The sequence below is a fragment of the Sturnira hondurensis genome, unplaced genomic scaffold, assembly GCF_014824575.4.
Source record: "Sturnira hondurensis isolate 20B ecotype Veracruz unplaced genomic scaffold, ASM1482457v3 Scaffold0022566, whole genome shotgun sequence".
Taxonomy (NCBI): Eukaryota; Metazoa; Chordata; class Mammalia; order Chiroptera; family Phyllostomidae; genus Sturnira; species Sturnira hondurensis.
Window position 1 is genome coordinate 11,692,334 of NW_028095197.1, and position 26,614 is coordinate 11,718,947.

At 40.5% G+C, this 26,614-nt stretch overlaps 1 protein-coding gene across 2 annotated transcripts in view; it reads left to right on the forward strand.

The window, feature by feature from the left end:
- The window catches only part of LOC118979684 (myb/SANT-like DNA-binding domain-containing protein 3), a 123,209-nt gene that overhangs the window by 64,736 nt on the left and 31,859 nt on the right, over nt 1-26,614 (forward strand). For both annotated transcript variants that reach the window (XM_037035880.1, XM_037035877.1), the window contains 4 exons: nt 478-587; nt 9,881-10,010; nt 13,858-13,884; nt 15,295-15,391. In XM_037035880.1, coding sequence (XP_036891775.1) covers nt 478-587; nt 9,881-10,010; nt 13,858-13,884; nt 15,295-15,391 — 364 coding nt within the window. The remainder of the gene's footprint in view (nt 1-477; nt 588-9,880; nt 10,011-13,857; nt 13,885-15,294; nt 15,392-26,614) is intronic.

Sequence of the window (26,614 nt, forward strand, 5' to 3'; positions counted from 1 at the left end):
AATTTCTCATGGTTTTGAGGTTCATATAAATGGCATTGTTCTGGATGTGACTTGCCTTTTTCTTTCTTTTTAGTTTTTTTATTGGGACCTGATTAACATAATATTATATTAGTTTTATGTGTACAACATAGTGACTCCATGTTTGTATACATTGTGTGGTTATTTGTTATCCTTAAAGTAGCAATCACTGGACAAATAATCTAAAATATTAAAACAATACTAAGAAGATTATTTTAAGATCTGGGGATGCCAAAATAGATTGGATTACTTTTAGAAATATTATTATGCCAGATTCTCACTGGGGAATTGGATGTTTTGTGTCCTATACAACTTGCTTTTTGTATATTTTCTTATTATTATTATACTTATGAATGAGATGCTCTACAGATTTTAAACATTTTTTCATTTATTTACACATGTATATTTGGGTACAAAAAGACAACGAACTACATGAAACAAGTTTTTCCTCTTTTACAGAGTTAAGTGTGAGGGAGTCTGATGCAAGAGTTTGCGATGAAGCATCGTGTAAATATGGAGGTGTCTGCAAAGAAGATGGAGATGGTTTGAAATGTGCGTGTCAGTTCCAGGTGAGACAACTCAACTTATTATGAAACATTTTACATGTCTCATATTTTATAATCCTACTGTCCCCAAATTACAAAGCTTAAGACACCTTGAACCCCATGAGGAAGTAGGGGTCACAGCCCACAGATTCTTTTCTGTCAGGCGAAGTGCTATTATTTGTGTCTTCCATGCCTCTTTCCTTGAACTAAGAGGACGGACTGGCAATAATAGATATAAAAATGCATTGAAAACAAATTTGTTCTATTTAAATGTAAGGTATAATTGTTACCCAAGGGAAATAAGGTGCAGGTTGCAGTTGGGTCTCATTTAAAATGTTGACATTTTCCCCCTTTCCTTTCCTGTCTAGTCTGTCTCTTCCCTTTCTGTTCTTACTTGCTGCTGTCTCATCTTTTTAGTCTAAAGAACATCACTGACTTGGAGCCTCAGCGTAGGTCAGGGCTAGAGATGGACTGGAAGGGGTAACCTCAAACGAAGATCTTTGCTTTCCAAGGACTGTTGGAGTTGTGATTCCACTGTGTATAAAGAAGGGCCGTAAAGTGTGTTACACTCAGTGTTTTCTTTTTCTTTTCTGTGATCGACTTGCAGTCTGGTTTTAGAATGTTGCTCACAAGATGGTCCCTGATTCAGGATTTCAGATGGGAGCAAGAAGGAACTAGAATTTTTTTCCACTCATGATCTTGCTCTCATCATATCCATCGCTTCAGATTTTGAGGGGAGGAAAGGGTGCGGCCATCAGGGATGAAAGCTGGGGAAAGTCAGTATTTGCAGTAGCTGTCACCTCAGGCAGGTTTCTGTGTGCTCCATCTGAAAGGAGAAGGCCAATTTCCTCTTAGGATGTCGTAGTGAGAGTCAAAATCAGAAAGAGAGCGTGCATATAAAACCTCTCTGAAAACTACAAACTGTCATGTAGTTTATTTTCATTAAAAGAGAGTGGGTGTATGCTGATTATCCAGTCAGAGAGGTTCTTCGTGGTCAAAAGAGACTTAATTCACATTTAAAATAAATTCGCATTTATTCACAACAGCCATTTTTTCACGTGGCTTACCTCGTCCTGGGCCCACCTCTCCGTGGTTATTCATGCAGTGATCTGGCCAGTGTGTTGTGTGTCTGGCTGTCCTGCCTCCTCCCCCGAACCCTCTGAAAAGAGATGCTCACTAAAATGGGCTTCATTCCTTAAAAGAAGGTATCGGTGTTCATAGTGTATATCCTAAGCTGTCGTGAACTTTTACTTCTTTCTGTTCTTTTGCGTTAGATGATTTTTATTGCTCTATCTCCAGGTTCACAAGTCCTTTCTTCTGTCATATCCGTTCTTCTCATTCCGTGAGCTTTTAATTTCAGACATTTTATTCCTAAAATGTAGTTTCTATTAAAGTACTTTTAGTAGTTAAAATATTTAATATTTAGGATTGTTTCTATTCATCTGTTGAGATTTTCCGTCTTTTCACTCCTTGCAGACATAATTTCTGTGTGTACAAATATTATTGTTGCTTTGAAATCTTTGCTAATTTTAACATCTGAGACATCTCGGAAATCCTCTTTGCGGATGGTGTTTTCATTCTAGAATGGATTGTGCTGTTCTATTTTTTTTTGCATTAGAGTAACTTTGTGTTTATTCTATACATTGTGAATGATGTGTTTTAGAGCTGTGAATTCTTTTCTGTTACTCTGAAGACTATTGTTATTTTTGACAGTTGACTTGAACTCAAGGCAAACTCTGTTTTCCCTATTATGGCAACAACACAAAAACGTTCACGTTTTTAAGCCTTAGCTGGGCTACTTGGAATATGCCCCATGAACGAACGGTTCAGAAGAAGCCAACCAGAGTTTGCACACGGAAGCTTCGACTCCCCTGTGATTCTCCTTTCAGGGGTTTTCTTTCTCACTTTCCAGTGGGCCTGGCCACCCTAAATTCTGTCCTCTGGTTCTGCTACCCAGAAAGACTGGAGGATTTTTTCTTTATTAGCGTGTCAGGCGCCCCGCACCAGGAAGCCTGGAACTGTTCCCTTCTTCCACCTGTCCTACAGCTTCCTGAGACTGAATCATTCGATGTGGAATCCTTGGGTCAGTAGGATGCTCCCATGCAGACGAACGCTCTCATCAGCACAACTACATTACACTGCTTATTTCTCCTTAGCTTGTGGGGAGTAGGCTTTGAAATCCTTTGAAAGTTTATACATTTTAAAGGCAAAAAACATTTTAAATTTGTGCTTGATTACCAGGGATATTAAAAAAGTTCCATATATTTATTTTGTGAAGATCTCACATTCTTTGCCTCTTTTTGGTGGTATTTTTCCCTCCTGGTGATTTGTAAAGGCGTGTGTATGTGTGCATGTGTGTGCACATGAGATACAGCACATTATTTGAGTACTTGTGTATTGTTTACTGTGCTGAGTGTTTTATATTCATTACCTGTCTAAACAATTTATATATAATATATGTGGAAGTTTGTATGGAAGTCTTGTGAGAATCTGATGTAGGTACTGTTTTGATATTTTCAAAGAGTGATATGTGCTCATAGTAAACAACTAGAACAATATATAAAAATATAATGAAAAATGTCTTCCTTCCTTCTAGACTACCAGTTGTTCTTCTCAGAGGCAACATCGGTTACTTCTTGTATTTCCTTCTAGAAATACTCTCTGTCTTATATATATATATGTATTTAATTTCTCCTCAAAGTACTAAATCACTTAATAATATTTACCTGAGAGACAGTTCCTTTTCAGTTTATATGGATTACAGAAACAGACATCTGTATTTTAAAGAAGTTATCCTAGTGTGATTTTCATTAATTTTTTTTTCTTTTCATTGATTCTAGAGAGAGGGAAAGGGAGGGAGAAGGAGAGGGAGAGAGACATCCATGTGAGAGAGAAACATCAATTGGTTGCCTCTTGCACACGCCCCAACTGGGGACCTAACCCGCAACCCGGGCACGTGCCCTGACTGGGAATTGAACTGGCAACCTTTTGGTTCGCAGGGCTCGTTTTCACTTTTTAGTACAGTGTTAAATGTAACACCGTATTTATCTTTGTCTTTATGATCCTGATTTTCATTCTCTGAATGTCTTTTCCCTGCAACTCTTAAGATTATAAATAAACTGTGTTTTGACCTTTTGAACATGCTCGAATAGCCAGAAAATCCTCTCATCACCTATCTGAATCCCTTGCATTCTTACCTTGTGGCAAAGCAGGAGAGGCAAATAAAAGTTAGGAGCTGAGATCTGTAGACATTTATCCAGTGCTTCATTTGTGCTCCCTGCTAGGCTAGATGCTGAGGATATAAAGATGTTTCAAGTCCAGTTCCTTGCCTTGTAGGAGCAAACAGCCTAAGGGCTTACAGCATGATTGGATCCTGCTGCTGAGCAAACTTGCCTTTGACTACTCTGCCTTCCTATAAGTTTATAAATCTGCTCAAGTTAGACTTAGGTTCTTGCCAGTTTAAGAACAATGACCTCATAAGCCCATTAAACAGAGGAGGATGCTTTAGCAATATCTTTCAATTCGTTTAGAAAACGTCATTATGATTCAGCATGCTTTCAAGTGTTAATAAAAGCTTCCAGAGATATAGTTTTAACACATTTTAATGAATAATAACAGGATTTTAAATAAAGTCTAAAACTTATTTTAGTCTATGAATAAGAATTATTTTACCTTGCCACATTGTGTAAACAAAGCTACTTTTACTAATGTCGTGCAAAGGAAAATGATCAGCATTGCATCTTTCCATTAAAACTTGGGTAACTATAAGGAGGAGTGCTTACGACATTTTTCTGTTTTCTTTCTTCCTCTTTGATCCAGTCCAGGTCTGTAGGTCTGAGGATCAGGTGAGCTGGTGACATAAGTCAGTCTGGGTCTGAAGGCCCGAGAGCCTGCAGGAGGCCCATGCTCCCCCTTCAGCAAGCAGGCAGAGAGCAGATTCTCCCTCCTTCCACTCATTTCATTCTGTTCAGGCCCTCAGTGGGTTGGCTGGTCCCACCCATACTGGGGAGGGCCCTTAGTTTGCTGATTCAGATGCTGATCTCATCCAGCAACACCCCTATAGGCATATCCAGAAATAATGTTTAATTTGGGTACCCTGGGGCCCAGTCAAATTGATACATTAAATTAACCATCACAGCCTTATTTTTTTCCTTATTGACTGTTTTCCTGATACACAGTAGGTACACAGCTTGAATAGATGTGGCCCCAGAATCGTACACTGCCGTACCTTTCTAAACTACTTCAAATCACTTTCTTTCTGCTGCGGAGAAGGTCTAGTGGAGCATTCTTCCCCCCAGCAAGCGAGGCAGTGTAGAGGAAGCAGACCTCGGGTGAGAGTCTCTGCCTAAGTCAGGAATTGCCAGTTAAAATTGCCCAAATCCCTTCCTTTGCTCGTAGCATAAGGAGAGGTTCCTAAGAGGGACCCTTGGAAACAGACTGGCCAGGGACTAGCAGGTCTGCTTCTCCTGCTCCGTGCCCGCTCGTGGGTCTGTGCTTGTTAGGCTGAATTTGAGGGACATTGCCTAGACTACGCTCTGAGCGCTTGTTAGGCTGAATTTGAGGGACATTGCCTGGTTGAGCGCTCTGTCACTCCCACCAGGTGACATAAAACTGGAGTGTGTAGTGGTTAGAGTACGACAATTCTGAGGAATCGAGGTCTTCCACTTATGAACTATGGCTCCAGGCCTGCTTAAGCCTCACGAACGATAATAGCAATCAATCCCAGAACCAGCTAATGTTTTTTGAGGATTTACTATGGCTACATGTAAATGCTAAAGATGAATTTCTCCTAGTCTTCATAACAACTTTATTAGAGAATACTATAATATTATTTATAATTAGGACTTTACCGGTGGGGAAAAGGGCACTGGTGCTAGCCTACAGGTGCGTGGATGGTGGACCCAGGATTTGAACTCAACAGTTACTTCCGAGCGCCAGCTCTAAGTACCAAGTCACGTTCCTCACAGGATTGTTCTGGTACTTAAGTTAGATAGGCCATTTAAAGTTGTAGCTAGTGTGCCCTGGCTGGTGTAGCTCAGTGGATTGAGCGCGGGCTTGCGAACCACACGATCGCGGTTCGATTCCCAGTCAGGGCACATGCCTAGGTTGCAGGCCAGTTCCCGGTTCCTCGCAGGGGATGCACCAGAGGCAACCATACATTGATATTTCTCTCTCTCTCTCTCTCTCTCTCTCTCCCCGCCGTCCCTTTCCCTCTAAGATAAATAAATAAAATCTTAAAAAAAAATAAAGTTGTAGCCAGTGTTTACTAGATAGAAACTCGGGAACCAATGTTTGTCATTACCGTACAGATTCTCAGCCTGATCAGACTTAATGACCCTTTTTTATAACCAATAATTTGTATTCTGTTTCTTTACTGTTTTTTAATGAAATTTGTAGGTAAAGCAACCTACATAAATGCATAATTAAAGAAAGCAATATAATGCATAATTGCAATGTAAAGGAGAAATAAAAATACTTGTAGTAAAATAATTATCTTGCTATAAATTATTCAGAATGTTAATGCTTGGGTGCGATTACACTAGAAGACAATACGGTAGTCAGACGCTTATAGCTACTTATAATGTGTGTTTGGATTTAATAAAGATTAGAGTATTTTTATTTATTTATTAAAGATTTTATTTATTTATCTTCAGAGGGGAAGGGAAGGAGAGAGGGAGAGAAATATCAATGTATGGTTGCCTCTTGTGTATCCCCTGCTGGGAACTGGCCTGCAACCCAGGCATGTGCCCTGACTGGGAATCGAACCGCGATACTCTGGTTCGCAGGCCCGCGCTCAATCCACTGAGCTATACCAGCCAGGGCTCAGATTAGAGCATTTTTATACCAGAAATATCTAACAAAAATGTAGGGTTATGGTGAGTGCTAAAATAAAAGCTAGTATTAAGACAAGTTATAACAGAGCAGCCTTATTTCTATATGGTAAGTCTTACCATAGTTCCCATGTGAATGGCTGGAGAAGTGTTCAGAAATTGTATGGTATGTATGCATGTATGCATGTATGTCTTTGTTGGGGGAACTGTTCTTTCCTTTGCACTATATATGAGGTCTGTCCAGAAGGTATCCAGCCATGTAACATGAAATGTAGAGATATTTATTGAAGAAGATACAAGATACAAGAAACATTGTACATAGGGCAATGATGCTATCTCAGTCCCCTTCAAAGTAGGCACCTTTGGGACCCCACACAGTTCTCCTAATTGCCATCAGCTGCCCCACGGTATTTTCCTGAATCTCATCAACAGTCTGAAATCTCTTCCCTTTCCAAGGTGATTTTAGTTTTGGGAAAAGCCAGAAGTTTTAGGGTGCCAAATCCAGGCTGTAGGGGGTGCTGAGTCACCTGGGTGATTGGATGTTTTGACAAAAAACTCTGCAGGAGGTGTGATGCATGAGTGGGTGCGTTGGCATCATGGAGCAGCTGCCAATCACCAGTTGCCCGTAGCTGTGGCCTTCTGAATCATCTGAAGAGTTTCCACAGAGGAATGTTCAAGCTCAAGCAAAATTTGGTGGAGATTCGTGGCTTTGCTCGCTCAGTCATTTTGAATGTGACAGCCACACAGGACACATGCTCACTCAACAGAGTCTCCCACCCCCACTGACTAGTACAGTGAAGTCGTCATTGTTCATGCACGCACATTGCAGTCCACTCTCCTTGGCTGCCAGGTCACATGGATGTTGTGCAAACTGTTCACATTATATTAAAAATGGCTGGAGTTTTTATGGACAGACCTCGTACACCTAGCATCCATGGGATCCGTCTGCTAAATTACAGTAATGTCCTTTATCATTGTAGCAATAAAAAAAAACCTTCATAGGGACATCTCTGCCTAGGAGGTGATGTTAGTACCTTTGAGACCACGCCATTAGAAAGTCATTAAGGATTTGTTGAGCAGAGAGTTGGTAGAAAAGTTCATAGACTTAGCACTTGACATCTTGGAGTTTATGGTCTCTTTTGCTAAGTATGCACTGCAGGATTACAAAGTAACATTGACTCCTACAGACATCACGCCAGTTATTGTGTACGTTTTAGGGAAGGAGAATGAAGGGATGTAATCCATGAATAACTGCAGTGATATAGGAAGGCTTCCTAAAGTAAAAATTTAATTTTAATTGAAGTTGATGTAGGAGGCTGCTGATAATGTATAGCAAGTCAACTTGAAATATTTTATTAGCCATTGTCTTTGTTAGTGCTTGACCTGTGGTAGCATGTCCAATTTATGGCTCATAAAGGAAATGGATCACTTTTTAAGAGTAAATGGAGTCAGACTCATAGACAGAGGGCAGGATGACAGCAAGGGGGCCAGGAGGTTAGGGGTGGAGGGGTCGAGCAAAAAGGGAAAAGGACTCATGGACACGGACAACAGTGTGGAGATTGCAGGGAGGAGGGGTATAGGGGACTAAATGGTGAAGGGAAAAAAATGCAGTCAAGATTAAATTTAAAAAGATAAGAAACAGAGTAAGTAAATGATGAAAGTAAACCATGTTCACTGGAGAGAAATTGAGAAATTCAGAAAATCATGAAAACAAAAAACCGTGACAAGTAATGTGAAAAATTTATTGATGTTTTCTTCCAGGATTTACTTTATGAATATTTATTTTTTCTCAAGAATTGAGACTATAGCTGTATAATTTACTTTCTGTGTTTACTTTTATTTATATCTCTTTAAAATTTGCATTCTGCCTTGTGGTGCAAAATTCTCAGAAGTTATATATGTGGTGTTATTTTACCTGCTTTCTACCTAACGTTATTTATCTTTTCTTGTCACACAGTATTCTTTTATAAGGTAATTCTCAGTGACTGTAATATTAATTACTTGAACAGATATAACATGCTTTAGGTTGTTTTTATATTTTTTATATTAATAAATTTTTGTTTGAAACTGAAACAGATACAGAGAAGAGACGGATGATTGTTAGGGTGGCAGTTGGGGGCTGGGCAAAAGAGGTGAAGGGATTAATAAGCCCAGATTGATAGTTTTAAACTAGTCACAGGAATGTCAAGTACAGTGTAAGTATAGTCAGTAGTATTGTAACAACTACGTGTGGTGCCAGGTGGATACAGGAAATATCGGGGGACACTTTGTAAAGTGGGTGATTGTCTAACTACTATGCTGTACACCTGAAACTAATACAGAATAATATTGACTGCAATTGAAAAATAAAGAAAAATGGAAATATCTGTAATAATTTTCTGTCTGTAATAGTTTCCTTCAGATAGATCCCTAAACATGAAGTTCTGGACCCAAAACTGCATTCCTTTCTCAAGACTCTTGAAATGGGCTGTTAAGTCCTGTCCTCATAAGGCCGAACCAGTTTAGGTTACCACAACAGGCATATTGGTATGCCTGGCAGCTTGAAGTTCTTTTGCCGAATAGCCAGTTTTATAAGCTAAAGGTAGCATCTCATTTTACTGATTACTAGTGAAGGTCAGCAGGTTTTGTACACTAATTGACCATTTGTAATCATTCTGTCAGGTGTCAGTTTGTCCTTTGTCTATTTTAAATTAATTCGTGCTGTTTCTTTTTTAGTAACGATAATAACTTGTGTCATATTATATTTTCTCCAGATTTTAAAACTTTAGTTGTTTATGATATTTTTGACATTTAGAGGTTTTGAAGTTTTTGAAGCATGTAGGTCCTGTGTCTTTTCTTAAATCTGGTTTCTTCTTCATCTGTTTTACTGCTACTCATCCTTCAAATGCCAGTTCACATTTTACTTTCTCTAAGAAGGTTTTTCTTGAATACTCTAGCTTACAGTGGTAGGTATTAGATAGTCTGCTTATTGTTTACACTTTTGATTTAGTGCATGATCTGTCTTTACTGTATGTATACCTACATATATATAATACATTTTCTGTTTATGTGGTGCTCTAACAAAATTGGAAGATCTCTGAGAACAGACCTCAGCATTTGTGTCTTCTATGGCATTGGCCTTGGGACAGCATATTGAATAAGTGCATTTGATCATAATAAAGAGGTTTTTTATTGTTAGTGTTCATCACAGACATTGCCAGGAATCTTCTCTTGAATTATCTCAATGGGTCTTTATAGCAAGCAAAGGGAAGTAGATAGGAAAGGGGTTTTTATTCTCACTTCTATGGCTAGCTAATAGTTGTTTTCATTATAAGTGTGAAAAAAGATAAGAGAAAGTAGTATAGTTCTTTTTTTAACCAAATAAAAGAACAAACTACTCTGTAGTTAGAAGTATGTCCTAATGCTATGGTAATGCATTCATGAATATGAAATAAACTATGCATATTCATGCCTGTCTCAGAGAATTTGTTTTTGTTTCTCTTGCAGTGCCATACCAATTACATTCCCGTCTGTGCATCGAATGGAGACACGTATCAGAACGAGTGCTTTCTCAGAAGAGCAGCGTGTAAGCACCAGAAAGAGATAACAGTAGTAGCAAGAGGACCATGCTACTCTGGTATGTCGTGATGTGCTTCCGAATAAATGCTGGGAGTGCTTCTGCCACATTTTCTCAAAGGGAGTTTGCAGCCACAGGTGCACCCCCAGACGTGCTGTTCGCACTGGTGGTGATTGTGGGCGGGTAGGGGCTCCTTCCCCATCCCCGTTTTGTGTTGTTTTTAGTCCCCAGTGGTCTTGTATTAACTATGTTACTTCTCAGCACACTCTTAATGCTCAATGCCTTGTTTTGTGGGGACTTTGCATTTCTTTTGCATGTGGTTTGACTTATTAGAATAGGATTTGAGGTGGGAAATGATATGAGGCCCAGTTTTTTTACTGCTATTTTTTGGTTACTGGGAAGGGGTGGGGGTATCCGTGGAAACCAGTAGCGACCCCCCAGGATGCGTCTCTTCCCCAGCTCTTTTCCTGTCTCCTTTCTGCCCGCCAACCCTTACCGCCCACCTCCCCCTCATTGTTTATACTTACTTCTCCTTTTCTTCTTGGATTGGTAGTGGTTTATTTTGGAAGGAATCAATATAAGTTTCTCATTTGCATTTGTATCGGGGGCAGTGATGAACAAGAGGTATGACGATTAGAACCAGTGTACGAAGGGGAGCGGGAAAGGCGGAGACTACTTTTCTATGAAATGTCCATTTTCTGTCTTTCCCACGTATTACAGGGCCTGTGTCCACAGTTTTTTATTAGGGCTCCATTACCTAAGCATGACTGATTGATTGTCCGTGTGGTTGATCTCAGACTTCATGTTCATTAAGACCACATGACTCAAAGCCCCCACATTAAGTTACGTGGTTGGTCTTTCACTCTAAGGCTGTTGAGTGTGGCTCCGCCCACCCTAAGATCTCAGGTGGGCAGTACCCTCCCTAAACAAGACGTTTCTATCAGGTAGGACATGGATGCTCTCTCAGGAGCTGAGGACAAAGACCGGACCTTTCTTTGGGCAGGTGCAAATTCTTTTCCATACACTTAATAATTAGGTACTCGGTGAAATTTCGTACTCGGTGTATATTCTCAGGCCAATCGATTGTCATTTGGTGTGGTTCTTACACACTTCCTTGGGCTTCGATGTGTACATTGTGTTTCAAAGACTTGACTGAGAGACCAAGAAGGAATATGGAGTTCTTTGCAATCCCCAATTAACTGTGCATTATTTATGAGTGCTATGTGTTTATGACACCAGCTGCTTTGATAGGCAGTGAGTGTTAAACATTAGAAGGTGGAGTACAAGATTGGAAAAAGCACCACACTACACTTAAAAGACCTGTGTTTTTTGAGCGCGGGCCTGCGAACCAGAGTATCGCGGTTCGATTCCCAGTCAGGGCACATGCCTGGGTTGCAGGCCAATTCCCAGCAGGGGCCAGTTCCCAGCAGGGGACGCACGAGAGGCAACCATACATTGATGTTTCTCTCCCTCTCTCCTTCCCTTCCCCTCTAAAAATAAATAAATAAAATCTTTAAAAATATATATTTTTAAAAAAGACCTGTGTTTAAAGTGGCTCTAGTTCTTATTTACTGCATGACGTTGGATAAGTCACTTAACCCTTCGGAGACCCAGTTACCCAAATTGTTAAATGGGTATCATCTCCTGGGGTAGTTAAATGAAGATGTAATGAGCTCAGCTCAAAGGTGCTAGCTAGCCCTGTCAATTTTGTTGTCTGCTGGGTGGGTCAGTGATGCTCATGGCATTTGGTCTTCGATTGGTCCTATTCCCTACATTAAAAATAACATTCTCTTTTGTTTACTTGAAAACTCCTCATGCTTTAAGCCTTTGCTCCTCTGTAAAAGCTTTCTTCCATGGCATCTCCTGGCAGGGTGTGTTCATATTTTGTGCATATCTCTTTGTATGTAACTCACTTTTTTTCATTTATCTGACATGCCTGTTGCCCTCCAGATCCGTTTTTTCTCAACTGGAAGGCAGCATCCCTGCCTAGGGAGGCACATCGTCACCCTGGGGTTGGTGTGGAGTTATGTGGGCTGGGGAGGGAGTGGGTACAGTGGGAATACAGTTTACAAGAAGAACTCCACCTCCTGATCAGAGTAGTCACATTGTACTAAGCAGTGGCTTGCTGCCCAGTCCCAGCTCTTTGGGGGTGGGGTGGTATGTGAAGCTTTGGTTCTTGATGTTGCTAAAGATCAAAATTCTCTCCTGCACGTGCTTCAGATGCACGACTTACAGTTCTGTTCTGTTGTTTTTGAAAAACAACTCACTATCTGGTTAGAAACAGGGTAAGACCAGTTTCAGCTGGTTCTGCAATTGTAACAATACATCATTTATTTGGGAATTTTAAATAACATTAAAGGGAGGTGTTAGGATTGTATTTTTAAAAATTGGACGTGGGTTGAAAAAAATTGGTAATTGAGTAAGTATCTCATGCCTTAGGACTGTCTTAGTAGTTTATTCCCAGCATTTACCACATTGCCTAGCACATCTGTACCCAATCAGTGTGGGGCAGAAGGAACAGGGGGATGTTTTTCTAAAAAATTTTGGTCATAAAAGTAATTTTAAATTGAGTGCCCCTCTTCCTTCTCTTTTTTCCTGCTTTCACTCCTTCTTTTCCTCCTTCTTTGGAGAAAACATAATTTTTTTATGACCGATTAATCAAAATTGAATGCAATTTAAGACTTTTTATGAAACCCCATAAAGATTTTGCAGTGGGCACTACTGGAGATAATACTCCAGTTCTTCTTGTTTCTGCCGCATCTGAAGTTTGGTTATTGCCTGGAGGGGCTGGAAGGCGAGGGAGCGGCACTGTTGGGGGTGTTGTCTCCCACCCAGAGAACTTCGAGAAGCACTGGAGGGGCTTCTCCAGGGCGTCCTCCCCCCGCAAAGTGCTGCCTGGAGCATTGAGATCCGCAGTTGCCACCTCTGCTGTCTTTCCGCTGTGTGCTACAGCACCACTCTTTTCTCAACACGCTCTGTGCCATATGTTGGCTCTTTTAGGACTAGAGAATAAATATTTTACATGCGTTACATTTTAGGCTGGCTCCTTGCTGGAGACTTTGAGGGAGGCTCTTTAATTTCACTAGTAACAAGTCTCCCACCTACCTCTTGGTGAGCTTCCGTCTGGGTAGGTTTTCCAAGTTAATTTCGTCAGTAATATGAAAACCCCAACTCTGAAGTTTTTTTCGCTTCTACACCCTGGGGCTTTTCTTACCTTTTGGCTTTGGGTTTTTTAGGTACAGATTTTTAAAAGATTTTATTTATTTATCTTTAGAGGGGAAGGGAAGGAGAGAGGGAGAGAAATATCAATGTACGGTTGCCTCTCATGTGTCTCCTGCTGGGAACTGGCCTGCAACCCAGGCATGTGCCCCGACTGGGAATCGAACCGTGATCCTTTGGTTCACAGGCCCGTGCTCAATTCACTGAGCTACACGAGCCAGGGCTATGTACAGATTTTTAAAAAAAGACTTTTGGAGCAAGACCCAAAGCCCTTTCCCTCCCTTTCTAATAACAACAGCTTGTTCATTATTTCTCTTAAGCTTTAACAAAATTAAAATTTTCTTCTACCTTTTAAGAAGAGAGTTAATTAACATATTTTCTATTTAGCCATTTACTTCACAATATTTATTGGTCTTTGCTCTGTGTGAGGCACCTGGATATTTCCTGAATGGGGCTGCAAAAGTGCATGGGGTATGGAAGTTAGTGTGCCCAAGGAATTTATATTTAGAGAAAGGCACAAAATAGGGTTATGAGAATAAACTAGTATATATTTAAAAAAACAACTTGGAAAAGGGCCACATGAGAATGGATATCCCAGTTTGAGTTTTTGATAAGAAACTTCCTGTTTGATAAGATGAAATTTTCAGGAAGAGTGTTCATCTTTACTCTGTTTTTTTTTTTCCCTCAGATAATGGCTCTGGCTCTGGAGAAGGTGGTAAGTTTCAAGTACCCTGTAAAGGGCATTTGTTTTCTTTCTCTTTTTATTGAGCTAAAAGTCATTTACCATACAGTTTACCTGTGTGAAGTGTGCAGTTCAGGGGCCTTTAGTGCATTCAAAGAGTTGTATATTCATTATTACCAATTTTAGAGTGTTTTCATTATCCCGGAAAGACCCCCCCCGCCCCGCTTGGCCATCTCTCCAATCCCTATTTTCCCCCTTAGCCTGGCATCTTTGTCCAATGCAGTTATTTTTCACTAAAGGTTCGTTGTCAGATGAAGGGAAGTGTAGTTCCTGTTAGACGGCAGTCATACCAGAGTGCGCCTTCCGTAGGATCACCCCCACAAGCAACTGTAGCTCATAAGGAACGTTCAGGGTACGGTATGAAAAAGTCTAGAGTGAGCTGTGCACTGCAGAAGCCCTGCTGGAATCTAGAGTTTACACTATTACATTTTTCCCGTTTGTTTTAATTTAATTTTACAAGTACATGAATTATTTCTGCTGTCTAAAACTAATACTTGGGAGTAGCAAGTATTAGTAACAAAGTCCATTATAAATTTTCAGAATTAAGAACGACTGTCTCCTGGTTTAATGAGGCTGTGTGTAATTTTTAATGGGTATCCATCGTATGCAAAATAATGCGTGAGGTACTGTGGGGCTACAGAAAGAGAAAACTCGCCAGCAAATGAAAAAACTACAGTGGTGATACTGTCAACACTATTCGAAACCTTACTCTAGGCTTCCACATTTCCTAGCATCCTAAAATTTCATATTAGGTAGGGATTTTATTTTTATTTATTTTCAATGTTTTGTTGTTATTCTGTTACAGTTGTCCCATTTTCCCCCCTTTGCCCTCCTCCATGCAGCCCACTCCCCACTCCCACACTCAGTCCCCACACTGTTGTCATGTCCATGGGTCATTCATACATGTCCTTTAACTAGTCCCTTCCCCTGTGTTCCACCAGAATCCTGCTTCCCCCTCCCCTCTGGTCACTGTCAGTCTGTCCCCTGTTTCCATGCCTCTGGTTCTGTTTTGCTGGTTAGTTTATTTTGTTCATTGGACTCCTACATTTGGAAGGGATTTTAAAGGTCACCTAGGGAATGGAGGAAATGTCCTGAGGAAGAAGTTCATCGATGGTCATTTCAGCTTGAAAAATCAGTGAAGCTTGGTGCGTAGGTTAGGGGGCTCATTTGCTAGCACCAACACTTGTTTTCCTCACAGAATGTGTTGTACTCAGTGTTGGCAACATTTTTGGACTCAATCATTGATGTATTTTGGAAGTAATTGTTTTTCAAGAGCTGGGATACATTTTCCCCAGAAATAGAATAATTGCTGTTGGAAACATGAAGCCTATCTGGGAAGGATCCCAACTCTTGGTTGAAAATTTAATTTTTCTCTCCAAACAGAAGAGGAAGGGTCAGGGGCAGACGTTCACAGAAAGCACTCCAAGTGTGGGCCTTGCAAGTACAAAGCTGAGTGTGATGAAGACGCAGAAAATGTTGGGTGAGTTGGGTGAGGTATTTTTATTCTGCTATAGAAAGGTGTTATTTATTTAACCTGCTTCCATCTGTTTTATGTATGCCTTCTGTTTGTTGTTGTTGTTTACAGCTAGTCTACTGACTTCTCTCAAGTTGATATAATGCTGTAGTTATTTAAGTCAATCTAAGTGTTTTATTGTAGAACAAAAATCTGTTTGTAATGTTTGTAAAATCTGTAATATTTTCACTGATAGTTTTATGTATTTTATACCAAAGCCTAATTTTATTCATCAGAAATACTCTTATTCTGATTTACCCTACTAATAGACTTTCAATTAATATCAATAATAAATAGTTTCTTAACTTGAGTTTTCACATAAAAATTTACATATGTTTTCATGTATTAAACATTCCAGAACTGTTTCAAAATTTCAGATCAGAGTAAGTAAATATTATATAAGTAAAATTTATTGATAGAAATCCCAGCCGCACAGACGGACATTATATTGCTTGATTTTTCCTTGGTGAAGGTGGGTTTTGTAGCTGGGCAGTGTTGCTTGCTCAGTTTTCCATTTCACTCCCTGTAAGAAATGGTGTCGTTTGGTAGAATAGTAACAGTAGATCATCACACAGTCGTGTTTGTTGCTTCCTTTCATGAGGTTTCTGTTTATTTATTACCAGTCTCAACCTTTTTTCATTTCCCTTGGTGCTTGCCATTTCTGTGGTTGATTCTAAGAGCTTTAATGCTGACTGCAGGAGCCTAGTGAACAAATGGATCTTCACTTCGATTTACTGCTAGTGCATATTTGAAAATACTTAATTTATAGAGGCTTACTCTTTCTTACACATATTTTTGCTGTGTGTTTTCCAGTCCCGTGTTTTATTCAGCCTTCAATGCATATTTGAGCCTTTCACTTACTGACTAGTAGTAATACGCTTTAATTGTCATTAATGCCCACAGTGAGTTTTGCAAATTAGGATCATGCCATTTTCATTCTTATATAATGTTCAAAATCGGTTATTTGGATAGCACTCGGCAAAATTAATGTCTGGTAATTTTCTTAGTATGTATTTCCAAGTAGGAGAGAATTGGCAACAGACCAGCAAGCTCAGTAGAAAGTGAATTCAACCAAGCCCGAATTTGCTCTGTTTCTGTACGTCGGTCACGTGGATTGACACGTGTCTGTCCCTTTCAAGCGGAGTGGTTTGGTTTGGAGAAACATGTGTTCCAAAGTAGGTATTAGTCTGGAGGAGAAGGGAGAAATAAATAATAAGGGACTTGCAGAGAGAACAGATAATAGATGGTGCACGCTCTTCTCACTTCCTCACTTTGTACTAATAATACAGTGTGATAAAACACCATTTCATGTGTGTGTGTGTGTGTGTGTTGGTAGAGACTTAGTACTCGTCAATGTGTTTCCCCAGGTCTGTTTTATAATAGTGTTCAGAGTCAAAATAGTTGTCCGTGATTGATTGGCTAGGTCTATTGATCTGTTTTTATTCCTTTGACAGCATCTCTACTCAGCCCTATTTTACACATCTTTCTGCTATCATTTTTCATCCCTAAACTGAAAGAGATCACGGACTTAGAAATAGAACGCATTCTATCTAGTCTCAGAGGTGGCCCCAGAGGTGAAACTACATGGTGAAACACAGATCTGTCTGTGAATACTTCCTCATGATGTAACAGGTAGTCTGTGCCCAATCAGGGCACCTCTGTTGTAGGTACTAAATTAATTTTGCATGTGCCTATGTATTTGAGAGCTTGCAATTGCTGTTTTTGCAGATACAGGTTCTAAGCGAAAGGAAGTGGGCACAGATTGGGGATGGCTTACCAATAATAAGAACGTGCAGACGGAGGAGCACAGACCAATGTCTGTGGCAGCCACGTCCAGGCCAGGAAATTGGTGCCGTCATGAGCGTTAAGAAACAACTGGTGCCTTTACCTGGACAATAAATGATGAAGCTAAAGTGGAGGTTCCTCCTATGGAAGGAGACAAAAGGAAATTTTAGGAACATCTGATCTTTCGGTCTATGAAACATTTATTATTGATTGCAATTTAAATGTATTCATTGCAATTTAAATTGATTGCAATTGCTAGTTGGGTTTAGTGATTTAAATGGATCTCTGTGGTTATTGTAATTAAAAAAGACTTTTAAATGAACCATGGTACCAAGAAAGCTGTATCAAGGTTATATAAATACTTCAAGGCATCTTCTAGGTGCTTTTCGTGGTTGCCTCCAGGTGAACAGTAACATCTGTCTAAAGGTAGTTTTGACCCAGCCATCTAGACCTGTTAGGTAGAGAAAACTGGGGGATGCTGAAGTATGACATTGGTCATTAAGCCTTGATTTTTATGTAAAAACCTACCATTTATTAAAAAGGTATGCTGTATTATTTTTTATTAAAAGATACAATTTTAGTTATTAAATACAAAAGGTCTTAGTTACAAACCAAGTCCTCACAGCATGGCTTAATTATTATAAATTCTACTCAAATGAGAGAACGTTAAGGTTGAATAGGATCTTACAATGTGTCTTCTATTCTAAGCTGTTCACTTTACAAATGAAAAAATTTATCAAGGACTAAAGTCAGAGGGTTTTGTGGGGCGGATTATCCTAAGTTCCAGAATAGTATTTATTTTTTAGGGTTTTTTTTTTTTTTTTCACATCTGCCTGCCTGTATTTGTCGGTTTCATTCCTAGAGGGGCTGCTATCGCTTGATGCCTCTTTAAAAAGCAGTGCCCTCCTCTTCAGCCTGGTCCTGGCTCTGAATTCTTGACTTCCTTATCATCTCCTTGTTCCTCTGAGTACTAGGAGCTTTAACATTTTTGTGTCGTTATTACCTAGATCACCAGCCACATGCCAGTTTATCAGTTTTCTAATCAGTGACTTTCAGATGCTTTTGGCCACGAGTCCATGTAAGAAATACATTTACGCTGTGACCCAGCACTCATGTATGTATATGAGGGGGGACCTCAAACACCCCAAAATTTATTTATAAAAATGTGTGTATTTATTCCTCATGTTTAAACTTGAGTAACCTTTGAAGTACACTCCATTTGATGAAATGCACCTATTGAGATCTTTTTTCCCCACTGCTCAAAACAGTTTTTGAATTTGTCAGTATTGATGCCTTTTAGTGCTTGTGCCATTTTTTGTTTTGCCTTTTCCACACTGACAAAATGTTTCCCCTTGAGGACTTTTTCATCTGGGAAAACCAAAAGAAGTTGCTTGGGGCAAGATCGGGTGAATAGGCGGGGGTGGCAGGAGGGTTATGTTGTTTTTGGTCAAGGACTGCTGGACCTTCAGGGCAGAGTGGGAAGGTGTTCTGTAAACCACCCACCATGAAATGGGCAAATGTGTTGAACAAGTCTTCTAAAAAAATTCACTGAAGCCAAATGCAGCCTCTCACAACAACACCAGCTGGTACACTGATACAGATGGGTTCCTAGAACACTCACCTAGTGGAGGAAGCCTGTACTACACAGGTCCTGCCCTCCAGAAGATAATTGTTTCTTTTTAGGTCCCCTCTTGTACACATGGTAATAATACATAAAAAGTAAAACAAAATTTTTGTGAAGTATTAAGTTCACTGTTCTATAATATTTTCTATCCTGTTTTCTTAAATATAGCTGGTAGTGAAGTCACTAAATTGACTTCATAATCCAGTAGTGATTATGACCTATAGTTTAAAAAATATTGCTCTATAATATAGCTATAATAGATAGGATATTTCATGTCATACTTTTAGTATGGGTTTACATTTTAAAGTATTTTATATATTCTCATTTTGAAATGTCTTTCCTGTCACGAGAGATGTTATATAACCTATGTAGTTTCCCAAGGACAGCCAAACTCTTTCTCTTGCTTTAAAAAGCCTTTTCTCTTTATCTTGATAATAGTGTTTAAATGCCTGGCATTTGAGGGGAGGGAATAAATGGTACCTACTGTAGGTCGATTTTCTGGCCAGTAAGAGAAGTGCCAATTTTTTATTTAGCCATTCAAATGGAAATTGATTTAGACATATTGTTTTCTTAAATAGAGTGCACAGCACATATTTTAACAATATCAGTGTTACAGTTTTTAGACATTGTTAACATGCATTATTTTTAGCTCTTTGCAGTGGGTGGAAGTATTATCCTGATTTTACAGGTGAAGCTGAGGTCAGAAGAGGCTGAATGGCTTGCAGTCAGGCAGCCGAACCAGAACAAGGGATTTATTCCCTCTCGTGCCCACGCGTGTACACCATGCTGTTCTTCGGGGCCACTGGTGTTCTCAGTGGCCTTTGTTTCACCCTTCGGCTTAAGGATCCATTCTGCTTTGTGTTTGGGGTTCTTATATCATTTTTAAAAAATATTTTTTCTTCTCCCGTGTAGGGCTCTTAGCCGCTGCCTCTGGGTGCTGTTGCTGTGCCTTGTCTGTGAGCCTGACCGCATGGCCCCAACTTTTAATTTGCGTCTCTGCTTCCCTGGCATAGGAAACAAAGTGCCTGTAGGAACTGTAGCTAAGGCGAGAATAAATTCTAAATGTAATGTCAGAGGAAATAGGTTCATGAGCGAAATTGCACGGACTTCATTAATTGCATGTATTTTGATCTCTCTTGTCTGCTCAGCGGCTGTTTTAAATTTTTGTCACTTGAATTATTTTTGCTTCTGAGAGGCTTTCTCTCTTTCTGCCTGAAGCACGGTCTGTCCAGTGGCGTTACGGGCCTTGCATGGGTTTCTGATGGCTGTCCTCGTTCACGCTCCCCTTATGAGTTTATGTGTCGGGGGAGGTGGTTGAGGTTCCCAGAAATTCAACTCCTCTGTGGGCAAGGTTTCAGTATCCCATTGCGACCTTTGTGAAGTGCAGCGGGTAGACTTTCTGCTTGGTCCTAAAAGTTGGAAACAGTACCTGTTTTGCACAAGGTTATATTTCTAACCTGAAGTTACTGCTGCAAGAGAACCGTCCGTCGTGTGCCTGGACCATGGGCCAGATAATCATACAACTCCTTCACGCCAGTATCTTTTAAATGCCCAGCTCACAAATGGCTTGAGCAGCCTCTCATCAGGCATAATGTCAGTGCAGGTGAGTTATAAAAATCCTCAAATTACTTCTTTTGAACTTTGTGATGCACTTTTTGGAAGTAGTTTCTGCTCCTCTGCCTCCTCGATGTCAGTCTCTTTGGAGAGGCTGTGTCTATTTTTTGCCCTTGAGTGACAGAAGATGTCAGAGTTGCTCAGAGAACCATGTATATATGCAGTGTGATGGACAGTGCAGATGAGCAGGTAGCCCACCCACTGGACATCTCTGTCATTTTTGGTACCATCTCCTGTTTGGACACCGACGGCTGGTCCGTATCGTGGTCTGACTGAGTGTGTCCCTCAGAAGGTGCAGAGAAATGTTCTCCCTTGTCTAAACGGAGAGGAATGCTTTACAGTCATCTGCGTCTGCCATTGTGTTCTCTTTTCTGCAAGCCACATACGCCTTTTACTTTTTGTTCATTTTATTTTTCTTTATTTTTATTGCTGACACTATTGCCGATGTCCCATTTCTCCCCCTGCCCTTTCGCCCCCCTTCTCCCAGCCCCCGCCACCCCATCCCTCTGGCTGTCACCATGGCTGTTGTCTGTGTCCATGAGTTATAAGCAGATGTTTTTGCATCTTTTCTACCATTATCTATGCTTCTGTTCTTATTTCCTCCTAATCAACAATGACCATAATTTTTGTCATTTAACATTGCCTTACTCTGGATATGTAGAATAGTAGACTTTATAAAACTATTTACATTTAATAAATTCCTACTGTGGCCCCTTAGATTAGAGTGGAAAACAATCGTATGCTGTTCTTTTCCTTCTGACACAGGAGATAAACACCATCAAACTTTATTTTGTACAAATTATAAATGGGATGTTAACAATGACAGTCTCCTTTGTCTAGAAATATCTTCCTATAGCTCTTCACAGCGGCCAGTAAAGGTTTCCTTTGGGAAGTTTGTTTTTAAAATGAAAACAGGGGATCTCCGTGACCTCTTGCAGGTTTCCAAATGCTCTGTTGTTACTCTTGGATACTTTGCCCCCGTTACTTCTTCTGTCTGGAGACCCACCCCTCTTCATCCACTTGTTTCTACTCTTCTAGACTCGGAAGAAGTGTGACTTGGGTTAGAAGTCAGCACCTCCTCTTGCTCTTCTGTTCCACAGTCCCTACGAGTTAGGTCACTTTATTCCATGTTCCTCCTTGGCCTTGAGAAAAAAACCTTTGCATAGCACTTTCTGTACTGTTGGGATCGCTGGCAGATTGTGGATCCCCAGAGGACAGGGACTTTGTCTTGCTGATTTCTGTGTAGGATGAATTTGCCATAAGGTGGGATAATCTTAGTGGACTCGTGACAGTTCACACAGTAGGGCTTTATTATTCACGTAGAGCTGCACACAGGGCCATTCTGGGAATTTAATATGTGTGAAAGGGACTAGTGTTTTGCTGAACCTGTTGTAGGCTTCACTGGGTGTTTGTTAAATCTGAATAACTTCACATGAATTATTTTAAGCCATTGTTTTCTAACTTTCTAAATAAACTTACCATATCGAGAAGGAATGGCACTTTTGTGTAGAGTAAGGAGAAAGGAAGGAAAAAGACAGACATTTCTCAATAATAATAATACCTTTCACATGTACATAGTAATTGCTGATTTCAGAGGGCTTTTAAGAAAAGCTTATTTGATTCTTTTCACCTGTGTTGTGAAGTATTGTCTTTATTTTAAAGGCTCAGTGTGGTGATTTGCCAAAGGCATTGAGCTAAGTCATAGAAGTCATCGAATCAGTGATTTATGTATGCATCCGTGCCTTTGAAATATGCAGCGTTAGACATTCAACAACTTTAAGAAGCATTACTCGAAAAGGTCTGTTTTCCACCCTGGTCCCCAGCCTCCCAGTTGTCTGTGCTGGAGGCAGTCACTGTGATCTTTTTCTTTTTTCAATCTCGCAGAGATATTTTATGCATGTAGAAGCAAGTATGTACACGTACTCTCCTTCCTTTTTTCAAGCTAATGACAGCACACTACGCATACCAGCCTCTGCTTTGTTTAAAACCTTTATTCTAAAATGTACATTGCATACAGAGGTGTTTAAAACGTGTACAGGCAATTTAAAGAATATGACACCTATGTACCTAACACCTTGGGTACAAAGTAGAATATTGCCATGTTACCAGTGGCTAGCATTAACCCAGCCACGGGAATAAAGGGCGCTATTACTGCTTTTTCGTGAAGGCTTACAGAAGATACATCGAACAGTTCTTGGGTCAGAGTCTGGGTTCTGGCTTCCCAGAGAGTTTACAAGGTTCCCTTTTGGAGAAGTCGGTGGGGAGGACTGTGAGTGAGCCATGGGGAACCTAGGGCTCACTGCAGTTAGACACCTGTCAGGATTCCAGTGTCTCCGGGTATGGATGACAGGCAGAAAGAGAGTGTGGACAGTTGTGTGTTTTCTTATGATCTCACCATAGCTGACCCGCAGCTCTCGGACACATGTCAGTTAAATGAGTGTGCTCCTTTGGTCCGGGCAGTAGGGCACAGAGGGGAGACTAGGAACTTCATCACTATCTGGTCAAGACAAGTTGAATACAGGTCAGAATCGGGGCCAGGCTTACCGGGGCATTCCGTCCTCTGGCTGAAAAGAGGACACAGAGGCATTAGGTGTCTTGGTGATGCCAGTCAGCAGTGCAGCTGTTTACAGAGTGAAACTTTCAGGGTGAACTGGTTGTCCTTCTCATCTTGTATATAGCTGTCTTCCCAGGGTCTTCCTTAAATGTGTGTTTTTTTTCCAACAATAGTCAATTCGCCAATTCTGTACAGACTGGATGTCCTATAATTAATTTCATGTCAATTCTGACACTCATCTACTCGGAGTTAGGTAGACCCCAGAGGTTAAGCACTCAGACCCATAAGACTGTCTCCACTTTAGAAGCTAGCCGCAGACGGGGTCCCTTGCACCTCTGCCCAGGGTACTATTGTTTTGCAGGTTCCCAAGGCCTTCCCTGTGCTCGATAATTTGCTAAAATGACTCAAATGAGTCTCAGAACCGAGGAAAGAGCTACGAGTCATCTCATCATCATGCAAGATGCTCTGCTATCGCTGAAGTCGGGTTTTGAGGACCTCTGAGCCAGCAACGGGGAGCAAAGACCAAATGAACTTTTTGTTGTACCACAAGTATCACCCTGTGAATCCCTTTACCTCACTCCTCCATTGGGTACTACGTTTCTTGTAATTTTTGCCTTTAACCGTTTGGTTTGGCTCTCCCAGTTTAGTGTATTTTTTGTAGCTTCTTGACAAAGTGTTCAAGGTGTTTGGAAATGCTTGAACTACAGCTAATCCTGTAACTTGGCAAGTGCATATTTCTAGCTGCAGGATCGATTTCCCTCAGCATTGTGAAAGCATTGTTCTGTGGTCTTCTGGCTTCCAGGGCTGCTGTCGAAGTCTGAGTCATTCCGATTCCTGGCCCTTTGTACACGGGAATGTTTTCTGTCCCACGGCCTCTTCCTTTGGTCTTCAGTGTAATGAAATTTCACAGCGTTATGCCCTTTCCTGGAAACTCAGTGACTTCTGATTTGAGAAATCTTCGAGTTAGTACTTTGATGATTTCCTTTCCTCTCTTTTCTGTTGCTGGTGCTTCTGTTATTTGGACATTGGACCTCCTCAGTTAGTCTTTTAATTGTCTTTTCTTTCCTGTTTTCTATTTTTTAAAAAAATTTTAAAAAACTTTAAAATTCCAGTCATGATGGAGGTATAGGTAAACACGCACAGCTACAGAAAATAATTACAACCAGGCTACAGAACAGCTGTCACCCAGAACCTTCAGAAAATTGAGCTGTTTGGAAGCCTGACAACCAAGGATTTAGAGAAGCCACATTCACCCAGATGGGTAGGAGGGGCGGAGATACAGAGACAGGTGGAGAGGTGCAGAGAGGCAGGGAGCCACGGGGGTGGCACAGAGAGGTGGCAGAATGGGCAGTCACACATTCATGTGTAGTGGATAAAAATCGGGAGGGATCCCAGACCCAAACCAGACCACCCAGCAGCCTAGGATTCCAGCGCCAGGAAGGTAAATCCTGATAACTTCTGGCTGTGAAAACCAGTGAAGGTTGGGGAGGTGAAGGAAACTGCTAGATTATCAGGAGACTCCTCTTAAAGGGCCCACACAGATTTAGGAATTATGCAGACCAACCCCCTCTGAGATTGAGCACCAGGGAAACAGCTCGAAGGGCACCAGAGGCATAACCAGGAGAAAGTGAAATGCCTGGAAACAGGGTGAGTGCTGGTCGACTTCTTCCTCCTGGGCAGACCTCCGGAAGCCGGGCTGTAGCATTGTCCCTTCTCTGAGTCCTCCCCCAACACCCGAGTGTGAACTGGGTTGCCCCGCCCTGGCAATCACCTGAGTCTCTGCCCCACCTAATGTACAGGTGCTTTTTCTGCAAAAAAGGCCACGCTACTAAGACAGGAAGAGAAAGCAGCTGTACCTAATATACAGAAACAAACACAGGGAGACTGCCAAATTGAGGAGACAAAGAAATATGTCCCAACTGAGAGAACAGAACAAAGCTCCAGAAAAAAACTAAACAAAATGGAGCTACCCAACCTGTCAGATGCAGAGTTTAAAACACTGGTGATCAGGATGCTTGAAGAACTTCACTGAGTACTGCAACAGTGTAAAAAAGACTCAGGCAGAAATGAAGGCTACGTTAAGTGAAATAAAAATCTACAGGGAATCAACAGCGGGGGAGATGAAACTGAATATCAGATCAACAATTTGGAATATAAGGAAGAAAAAAGCATTCAATCAGAACAGCAAGAAGGGAAAATAATTTTAAAAATGAGGGTAAAATAAGAAGCCTCTGGAACATCTCTAGATGTACCAACATCCAAATCATGGGATTGCCAGGACAAGAGGAAGAGCAAGAAGTTGAAAACTTATTTGAAAAAATAATGAANATGCAGAGTTTAAAACACTGGTGATCAGGATGCTTGAAGAACTTCACTGAGTACTGCAACAGTGTAAAAAAGACTCAGGCAGAAATGAAGGCTACGTTAAGTGAAATAAAAATCTACAGGGAATCAACAGTGGGGGAGATGAAACTGAATATCAGATCAACAATTTGGAATATAAGGAAGAAAAAAGCATTCAATCAGAACAGCAAGAAGGGAAAATAATTTTAAAAATGAGGATAAAATAAGAAGCCTCTGGGACATCTCTAGATGTACCAACATCCAAATCATGGGATTGCCAGGACAAGAGGAAGAGCAAGAAGTTGAAAACTTATTTGAAAAAATAATGAAAGAAAACTTCCCTAATTTGGTGAAATAGACATACAAGTCCAGGAAGCAGAGAGTCCTAGACAAGTTGAACCCAAAGAGGACCACTCACCAAGACACATCATAATTAAAATGCCAAAGGTTAAAGATTAAGAGAGACTCTTAAAAGCAGCAAGAGCAGAGAGTTACCTGCAAAGGAGTTCCCATAAGACTGTCAGCTGCTTTCTCAAAAGAAACTTTGCAGGCTAGAAGGGACTGGCAAGAAGTATTCAAAGTGATGAAATGCAAGGACCTACAACCTAGATTACTCTATCCATCAAAGCAGTCATTTAGAATAGAAGGGCACATAAAGTGCTTCCAAGATAAGGTAAAGCTAAAGGAGTTCATCATTGCCAAGCCATTATTATCTGAAATGTTAAAGGGACTTATTTAAGAAAAAGAGGAAGATGAAAACTATGAACATTAAAAAGGCACAAATTCACAACTATCAATAACGGAACCTTAAACAAGCAATGAACCGGAACAAGAACAGAATTATAGACACGGAGATCACTTGGAGGGTTATCAACTGGGAGGGGAAGAGGGGGGAATAGGGGAAAAGATAGAGGGATTAAGAAGCATAAATTGGCAGGTACAAAATAGACAGGGAAATGTTAATAATAGTATAGGAATTGTGAAGCCAAAGAACTTATATGCATGACCCATGGACATGAACTAAGGGGTTATTGCTGGAAGGAATGGGGGTACTGGGCAGAGCAGGGGAAAGGGGACAAAATTGGGGAACTGTAATAGCATAATCAATAAAAGATATTTCAAAATTTTTTGCTATGCTTTTCTTCTTTTTCCAGTACTTTCTTTAGTTTTTCATTTCTGCTACAATTTTTAATTTCCAAAAGCTCATTTTTATTCTCCATGGTATACCTTTTTAATAATATCTTATTGTTGCTTTATGATTACAATACCT